Source organism: Vigna radiata, chromosome 2, assembly GCF_000741045.1.
Source record: "Vigna radiata var. radiata cultivar VC1973A chromosome 2, Vradiata_ver6, whole genome shotgun sequence".
Classification (NCBI taxonomy): Eukaryota; Viridiplantae; Streptophyta; class Magnoliopsida; order Fabales; family Fabaceae; genus Vigna; species Vigna radiata.
In genome coordinates this window covers 16,736,306-16,746,055 of record NC_028352.1, presented here as the reverse complement: position 1 = coordinate 16,746,055, position 9,750 = coordinate 16,736,306, and the positions used below count along the sequence as shown (strand labels likewise).

General features: G+C 34.7%; 1 protein-coding gene across 3 annotated transcripts; it reads left to right on the top strand.

The window, feature by feature from the left end:
- The first annotated feature begins 3,549 nt into the window (after window positions 1–3,549).
- LOC106756109 (UBP1-associated protein 2C) lies at window positions 3,550–9,391 on the top strand. Of its 3 annotated transcripts, none has more exons than XM_022778704.1 (2): window positions 3,550–4,988; window positions 8,133–9,391. In XM_022778704.1, the coding sequence occupies exon 1, from the start codon at window positions 3,680–3,682 to the stop codon at window positions 4,982–4,984; it is 1,305 nt and encodes a 434-aa protein (XP_022634425.1). In that variant the 5' UTR covers window positions 3,550–3,679; the 3' UTR covers window positions 4,985–4,988; window positions 8,133–9,391. The 3 variants fall into 3 exon arrangements, with proteins under 3 accessions (XP_022634425.1, XP_014493864.1, XP_014493863.1); XM_014638378.2 differs by lacking the exon at window positions 8,133–9,391 and adding an exon at window positions 5,828–6,185; XM_014638377.2 differs by lacking the exon at window positions 8,133–9,391 and adding an exon at window positions 5,803–6,185.
- Window positions 9,392–9,750: the final 359 nt, after the last annotated feature.

Genomic DNA, 9,750 nt, shown 5'->3' with positions numbered 1-9,750 from the left:
TAACTCCATTTAAATTAATTAAAAATGCTTTTATTCAGATAGCCTTGTAGTTACGACAATCCCATAATTGTCTTACAACATTTTTTTAACTTCTTTCCATTTTTACTATTGCCATCACACCACAATTGCAAATAGAGATTATTCCTACTCCCCTTGAACCACCACCATGTGAGGAATGAGAAGTTTAATGCCCTCAAGTATTGCAACAAGATGAAGAAGATTAAGAAACAAACATATCTCATCAACCACGAAGATTAGGAAAAAGATTGCTTAATTAAGGAAAGTTCCCACCAAATGACGAAAATAAAACATCCACACTTCAAAAACAAAAACCTTAGTTTTCCAACCCAAACCTCGTAAAGAACCCCAACGTCTAATTAAATTTCAGAAAGCCACTTCCAAATATCACAAATCCACATCACTATGTGTTTAAGTAGTCACGTCTAAGGCTGGGCAAAAAATATTGAACTGTATTGTACTATAGTTAATTGTACTATATTATACTAAAAAGAACTGAACCATTTTTACTATAACTTAAATATATTGTTTTATGGTTCAGTTTTTAAAAACTGAACTTAATAAATTTTCGGTTTAGTTAACTGAGTTAACAGTATTGTCTTACATTAAAAAATCACTTCATCCTAAAATAACTATAGTTTTAATTTTTAATTTTTTTCTCTTATGTAATTATTTACAAGTAAATTTATTAAAAAAATGGTCTACTTTGTTACAAAAGTGAAAAACTCTGAGTTAAGTTATCTTTAAATTTAGGTCAAATATGTCTTTTGGTCCTCATATTTGTGTCCGAATCTCAACTGGGTCCTCATTTTTTTTTTGTCCCAATTGAATTCAAATACTTGTTAATTTGAAGCAATAACGCCCTTTCCGTTAACTTTTGAGTAACGCCGTTTAACTCTGATGACATGGATCAAACATTATTAGGTCATTTATAGTGATTCAATTACGTGGAAATTTGATTTTAAAAAAAATAGTTATTAACATGGATATTTATATTTATGGATTTTTTTTACTGAAGTTTTACTAGGGGAGCATTTTTACATGACATTGCAGCCATTCCATTGCACAATCCAGCCCACTACAGGTCAAGCTGCACAAAGAAGAAGGGTACAACACCTAAACCGGCGGCAACTACCATCGCTAAGGTAAATCCAATTCGCCATTTGAATTCAAGAGAAAACCCAACAACAAAAAAAAAAAAACACGAGAAACATAATCTTCAAGCCATGTGCAAAAATACCCAATATCTAAAAGAACACTTTCTTCAAACCAAAAGCCCCAAATCAAAAACTTATATTCTGAAATCAGTAATATTGACAAGATTTGTGGTTTTTAGAATGAGAGCAATGATATTACTATTCATGCCAGGCATGATCCAATTTTGTAGGAAGAATTATTGGACAATAGCAAAAACATCTTCACCTACAATAACAAGGATTATGACGGCGAAAAGGGTTTAAAGTTGTCATTTTTATTAGAGAGAAGAAATTATGAAATGAACAATCAAAGTAATTTGAAGATCTGAAAAGCAAAGCAAGCAATGATGAAAATGTTGAAATAAACTGTTGAAGATCTGCCATTGTTTTTCCCAATACGCCACAAATTTCCACAACACTGCAAACTGCTCATGCACTCTCAACACTCTAAACCGTTGAAGTCAGTGAAGAAATTGACGCTGGAGACAGAGAAGAAGCCAATGGCGCTTTCAAACGCACCGCGCAATGCATCTCTGCTCCTCCTCTATTTATTTTGCGGCAACAGGAGCATTGGCTGGACGTGCTGAAAAACGTATCTTCGATGAAGCTTCGTACTCCTCCGATGCATAGTCAACGAATTCCTCCACTTACAATAGCAACACGTCGTCAAGCGGGAAGGTGGCTCGTCGGGTTAGTGTGCTGAGGAAGAATCAGTGTAGTCCCAAGACCATAAAGAATTTATTTTTCCAAGTGAAATAACAAATAACCCATTCAATTTAAATAACAGTACCACATCATTTAAAAGAAAAATACAGCTAAGCATCTCTTAACGCCGTCTATCAAAACTTAACGGAGAGGGTAAAATGATTCAATTTTACAAGTATATGGACCCAATTATGACAATTTAAAAAACGAGGACCCAGTTGAGAGTTGAGTACAAATATGAGGACCAAAAGACATATTTAACCTTAAATTTAATTTGTTATATGTTAATTCAAATAAAATAAATTTAACTATTTGATTGTTAACATTCTCTTTTTACGCATTCGGTATTAAATGAAGTTCATATAAATTGTACTAAATATATTAATTTTATTTTTCATTCTATTCATATACTTTTTAAACTAGTAGGACCGCATTAGCTTCATCCAGAAATATTTATGGAAGAAAAATAAAAAGAAAAGCTTTTTTTTTCAATAAACTACATGTAATTTATACCTTAAAAATTAATGAGATGAAATTTTACAAACAAATTTATACATACTCTAATTAATTTATATACTCATGTGGTTTTTTTTTCTCTTTCTAATAAGAGTATTTTTCCCCTAAAAAAAGTAAAATTAGTATAGTAGTTAAAATTAGTGTAGTTTACAATTCAGTTAGTAGTTTAGTTTAATTTATATTGTAGTTTAGTAAAATTTACAATTCACTTAGTAGTTCAGTTTATATTGTAATTTAGTACAATTTACAATTCAGTTAGTAGTTCAGTTCAGTTTATATTGTAGTTTAGTACAATTTAGTACAATTCAGTTCAGTTTGATAAAACAAAAAATAGTTCAATTCAGTTTGTCTGAACTATTTTACAGTTCAGTTTATACAAATTAGTTTTTAGTTCAGTACAGTTTTTAGCAGTACAGTGCAGTACAATTTCATTTGCCCACCCCTAGTCACATCAGCCAATAATAGCCATGTAAGTCACTAATTTCTCACCTCGACACTTAACCGTTAACAATTTAGATATTGTGAGCAAAAAGAATCAAATTGAACATATACTACAAATTTAGAAACCACATTGAACACTTGATAAAAATGAGTCTCACATTATGACAAATATAAAATCCAAAAATGATATTAAACTTAATTTTTATTAGTGTTTATTAATAGTAGATAAATACGTTAAATTTATCATATTATAAAATCTAATTAAAAATGATATAAAATTGAAATTTAGACCAAAAATTTAATCTCATATTATATGTTCATTTTAGTTCATATTTATTTCTTCATTTTTGTTCATTTTATGTTTATATTATATGTTCATTTTAGCAACATGAATAAAAAACTTAAATATAAAAACGAGATTATTAATTAAGCCAAACCAAAACTTTGAAATTCTTAAAATAAAAAATCTAACCTAAAAAATACTACTATTTAATCTAATTTGTTGGTAACATATCTGAAAATGTGTGCATCAATATATTTCTTGAATATTTTTGGATAAAAATAAAAATATTTTAAAAATGTTACATTGGACGCAATCCAAACCGTGCCAGTATCCACTGGGCCTATAAAAAGGCCCAAAGTTTTCCTTGGTTATATATGCTCCAATATCTTTTCCTTTATCCCCTCTTCACTCTCAGTTTCAGTCTCACATTCTGAGAAGAGCGCCAAATTAGGGTTAGGTTAGGGTTTAACCATTCCTACACTCAATCGTCAATCTCTTCCAAATTCCAATCCCAATCGCAATGGATCTGACTAAGAAGCGCAAGCTTGATGAGAATGGTTTCGGTGATTCCGACCCGCTTAAACTCTCTTCCACCGAGGCGCGAAAACTCATCGAGCGCTTCACCCCGGAGCAGCTTCTCGACATCCTCCAGGACGCGGTGGCTCGCCACGCTGACGTGCTTGCCTCCGTGCGTGCTGTCGCAGACCCCGATGTGTCGCAGCGGAAACTATTCGTGCGTGGTCTTGGGTGGGACACCACCACAGACGGCCTCCGCTCACTCTTTTCCACCTACGGTGAGCTTGAGGAGGCCGTTGTGATCGTTGACAAGGTAACCGGCAAGTCCAAAGGTTACGGCTTTGTCACCTTCCGCCACGTGGACGGTGCTCTCCTCGCCCTCCGCGAACCCAGCAAGCGCATAGACGGGCGCGTGACTGTCACGCAGCTCGCTGCAGCGGGGAACTCCGCATCGAATGCCAACGCAGCCGATGTTGGGCTCAGGAAGATCTACGTTGCCAACGTGCCGCCGGACCTTCCCGCGGACAAGCTCCTAGCGCATTTTTCTGTGTATGGTGAGATCGAAGAGGGACCCTTAGGGTTTGATAAACAAACTGGAAAATCAAAGGGGTTTGCGCTTTTTGTTTATAAGACTCCTGAAGGGGCTCAAGCTGCGTTATTAGATCCTGTCAAGACTGTGGAAGGAAGGCAATTGAGTTGTAAACTGGCGATAACAGATGGTAAGCAAGGGAAGCGAGCCGGACCAGATTCGGGTCAGGCCCATGGGAATGTTCAGCACGGTCATGGGGATGGAGTCGGGGCTGGAATGGGGATGCCTCCTGCAGCGGGGTCTGGGCCGGGGCAGTATGGCGGCCCGCAATATGGGGGACCGGTTGGGTTGGGTTCGTATGGTGGGTTTGGTGGACAACCTCCGTTAGGTAACCATAATCATCCTCTGAATTCATCCAATCCCGTACCCGGTTCTATGGCGGGAGCTGGTGGTTACGGTGCTGGGATGGGTGGGCCTTATGGTGGATACGGTGGGCCGGGTTCTGCGGGATTTGGTGCTGCAGGTGGGTTAGGAGGGGCTGGTGGAGGTGCTGGTGTTGGTGGTGGGCTTGGAGGAGCAAGTGGTGGTGCGGGTTCTTTGTATAGATTGCCTGGTTCTGGTGGCATGCCTGCAGGTGGTGGAGGGTATCCGGAGGGTGGTCATTATGGTTTATCAGGTTCGGCTGGATACCAGAACCAGCATCATCCTCCTTCTGGTGCTTCTCCAGTGCCTAGAGTTCCACCTGGTTCGATGTACCCCAGTGTGCCTCCTTACTACTAAAGAGGTAATATTGGTTGTTCTTGTTTCTGAAATTCTTTGAAGGTTGTGTGGTGGAAGTGCAATTAGTTCATATGTTTTCTTTTCCGTTATATATCTGTGTGGACTGCTTGGTTGTTTGTGTGATTCCGTTCTGTGTGTATGTGTATGTTTCGATTACTGTTGGTTTTTTGCCTTGTTTTATTTTTTATTGTCTATTATATATAAATGTTAGACTGAAAAATACTTAATGACTTGCGCGTTGTTTGGGATCATGTGTCAGATTTGTGATTTTGGGATCCGAACAATGAATTCTGTGATTCTCTTATGCAATAGTAGCTTATTAAATCCTCTATTGATTATAGTGAGCTTGTGATTAAATATACTTTTTATAATGTTTTATGATGTCTTTATGACTATGTTATTGAAAGTTTATCAGGTACTGATTTTTTTCTTAATGTTCTAAATAACATTCATCCGTGTCCTGTTATAGAAGTTTGGTCGTTTTGCTAGCACTCATCTTGTTTGTAGTTTTTTTGTCTATTCTTTTGTTTGTCTTCCTCTGCTTCCCGATTAATTTTATCTTGTTGCATATGTTTTGTATTTGTGTTTTCACTTTTATACATAATTTCATGGTGGCTGTGTCTGTTAAATGATCTTTCAAACTATGTTGTTGGTTACATATATATGGTGCCCTGATATGGGCTGTTTGTTCATGTGGTTCCTAACAATGGGTGAGCAATGATTTGTTTGTTTTTCCTGTCTTGTTTTTACAATATAATAATGTACTTTGGATGATGGTTGTGAAATGATGAATTGAGTTGAATGGATGTTTGATTCAGGTGTATCATCGCTTATTGGGTGCAGATGCTTTGTGCCTCTGGTGATTGCGTGAATTGCAGACTATGTACTCTGGTGTAATGAATGTATTAGCCTGTACTTTTACAGCCTCTTGACTTCATCTGCTGCCCTTTTAAGCCTTGATTCATATGAATGTTATTAGTTAAAATCCCTGTTGAGGTAGACTAGTTTTGTACTTTTAGAATGATTATCTGGGCTGTTACAGCCTGTTTTAATCATATGGATCTGGATTTAATAGCTGAGTTTGTACTTAGTCACATTTTCTTGTGGTTAGTTTTAACAAAAGTTGCTCAATGCTGTGGTTGTTTCGTTTCATTTATGTTTCTCAATATTTTCTAATGCAATGTTTCAGTTATTCTGATTTGATGATGATATTCTAATAATTTACTTTGTACAGTGTTGGTCAGGTTGTAAGTGTAATGGTGTCTGTAAGAGTATAATTATTTTCTAACAGTGTGTTTATACTGTATATTTGATGCGTAATAACTATCATTGTAAAATGCAAGTCATGTTCTAACTATATTGGCGTCTACAAGTTGTAGTGGTAAATCAATTTTCTCATCCAATAATTATTAAAGTCATGTTGTAATTATATTAGCGTCTACAACTTGTAGTGGTAAATCAATTTTCTCATCCAATAAGCATTTTAACTTATAGGATTTCGTTTTTACACTGCGGATTCCAAACATTTTCTAAATATGTTCTGGTAATTTGTGACGTTGACTTGTTTACTCTCTCTAACACTATGCTTGGGATAGTCATGTGCCTATGCGAAAAGAATTCTGACAATGGGAATTGGTGATGTTCTCTGAAGAATGTGTATTTCATTTTGTCAAACGACTTGTACAATATCGCTTGTTTGGTAAACTAATTAGGTTTAATTTATTTTTTTTAACAAGTTATGACTCACGAGATTAGGTGTTATTTGGGATACACTAATGTTTACCTTAAGTGCTGGTTAAATTATTATCTTTTCCAAAATTTGGCCTTAAGTAAATTTAGGGATTTACTTCCCCTCTCAATATTTCCATCTTGGTTTCTCAAATTTATCAGCTTGTGAAATGTAAGCTGCAAGTTTATTAATTTCTTATATTCTTATATAGACATTTTCAGAACAGTATATGAATATTTTAAATCGATCATAGATATTAAATTCTTATCCCACCAGGTAAAGTCATTTTGACCGATCTGATGGCATTATTGGACTTGGTTAAAAGCCATATTTTTATTGATGTTAGTATCCTTCTTGTTCCCCTTTTACCTCCATTTTTACATTGCTGGAAAACTTGCCATCTAATATTTTGTCACCTCCCTCTGGCATCTGTACGTGGCTAACAGCCTTTAATTTTCTTATATCTTTTCCTCAATAGGAGCTGAAACAATATCTCCTCGCATATAGTAATTTTATTGTCGCACAACTTATCTTAGCATGCTTATTTTTTATAGTACCATTTTAATTGCGGGACCTTTAAAGATTAAAATCAATTACCATATAGATTTATCTGGTTTTATGGCAGTACGGAAAACCTTATCTTTGAGCTTGGTAGGTATTTTGTGGCCATAGGTGACCTCAGATATTTTTCCCCATTGTAGCCACTCAGGATGTATGCCGAGTGACATTTTCATTTTTTTCCAACATTAGTATTGATTATACCTGAAATTTATGGTATTTTATTGACTCCAATTTTATCATTATTGGTATGATTAAGCTTTAAATATTCTGTATTCTTTAGTTAAATTATTTGATAATTCGTGTTGATGTAGATTTACTTTTTTATTTTTTTTTAAATTACTACGTTTTGTATGTTTTACACTGTTAATGTAGCTGCACTTTTTAATTTTAATATTTTATGATAATGCATTTAATATTTTAGCATTTATTAAAATCACGTATTGCTTTTTCTTAATACAGCCTGTCAGTTAATAATTCTCAATAATGTCTATTTCTATATTTACTTAAGTACGATTTGGATGCATCTGTTGTTTTGTATTTCTCATTTCTGAGTACTTTAATGGAGTTATTAGACTTTGTGTAGTTGTATCAGGCGTATGGTTCATGAATTTATTGTCATGGGTTGCTAAGAAATCTACTTAATTTTAATCTGTTTTTCGATTAGTCCTTTAATATTGTGCGTATCGTCTTTCCAGTCTTGCTTTGAGTACAAGTCTGTCAGACCAGCCTGTATGAGTTTACGATTGTGGTAAAGAATCCACTGTAGGTCTGGTTTGTGAAAGATAGGTGTGAAATTGCGAACTCCAATGAATTGATACTGTTATTTGTAATCTGATAGGATTTAGTTTGTTTTGGTAGTTGATGACGAAGGCCTTAGCATCATCTTCTGTGTAATGGCATGAGATTACTGATTGCTAATGTAGAGAGTGGATGAGGAACATACTGTTTTCCACTCTTTACTTTAGCCAGACATTTTGTATATAACAACAACGGAGCTTTAGATCGATGAACATCGTTGCTTCACTATGAGTTTTGCTATTCTTTGTACCTAAATCCTTTTAATATATGGTTTGGCAAACAATGAATTGTGAAATATAAGGAGATGATAAGAGTGCCATAAAGCGTTTGCCTTGACAATGGTGATGAATTAAACGTGTGGGCTGGCTTAACTTGCATTTGCACCGAATACTATGCTATTCTAAATATATAAGGATCACATCTCTCAATTTACGGTAGCAGTCTGATAATTTTTGGACATGGATTATGCATCCATTCTGTGCTTTCTATACCCAACTATTTTGATTCTTCTGTTCTACAACCTTTGCTTTCTAATTATGCTGTAGCCTGCATAATTTCACATTTGTGGAATTTGTTTGATGCTTAGTTGCTTTTATATATTCTTACTAATTTAATTCGTTGCTTTCTACTCTATCCTCACCCCTTTGGGTGGCGCTTGCTTTATCGAATCTTGGATGATGCTTACTTTGTAGATTCTTGTACTTTGCTTCTCAGACATCGGTACTTCATAAAAAAAATTAACCATTTTGTGCGTCAGATTAATGAATATGTTTCGAAATATAAGCCAGATTTACTTATTTCGAATTTCATCTTTAGTTTTTCTGTCGTGTACTGATGCCTGATTATTCTCAGCCCTTTTTAATATTGAATTTAGTTTTATAGATTTGAATATATATTGTGTATTGAGAGAACCCCTAAACAGAACAATAAGTGGGTCTGTACTAATCACTGTCATTGGCTGTATTTCTGGTAAAATGTTGCTCCACCCGGCATGTTGGTTGCGTACATCTGGTTGGTTGAACGTGATGTGGCGGAGCTTAACTGATTAAATAAAGTAAGAAACAGTGGCCCCTCCCGTTTGAATCTTCAAACATGGTTGGCATGGAAGAATTGAGAATGCGTTTGCAGAGACTTGTGGTAGCAGAGAGGTACACGTCCACTATGAATGGGCACTGCAATTTCTGACATCCGATGCCTGTACCTTTCACTCAGTTTCGTCTTAACTATTAAAAGTTTCTTTCTACGTTATATTTTCAAGCTATTAATAGAACTAATCAGTATTACCCCGTTTTATAAGACAATTCAAATGGTTTTAGATATGGTTGGCTCAATTGTTGCAGTTATTTTTATATATATTAAAATTATGTACTGATGGCATTGTTTTGGAGGTTGCCTTTTTCCTATCGTAGAGAACGGTACTCAGCATTATGCCTGTGGGATTTAACTTTTTAAATTAAAATCCTTTATTTCAATATGTAAGTTATTTTTATCAGACAAAATGTAAATGTTGGAACTTTATGAAAATAATTGTAAATATTTAATATTTTATAGGTATAAATTTGATGAGAAAAACAGTATAATTAAGTAGTTTCAATATATAGTATGTTTAAATCAATATTATTGAAGGAAGAAAAATATAATAGAGAAAAAATAGATGATAATATTGAGTGGCTGAAGT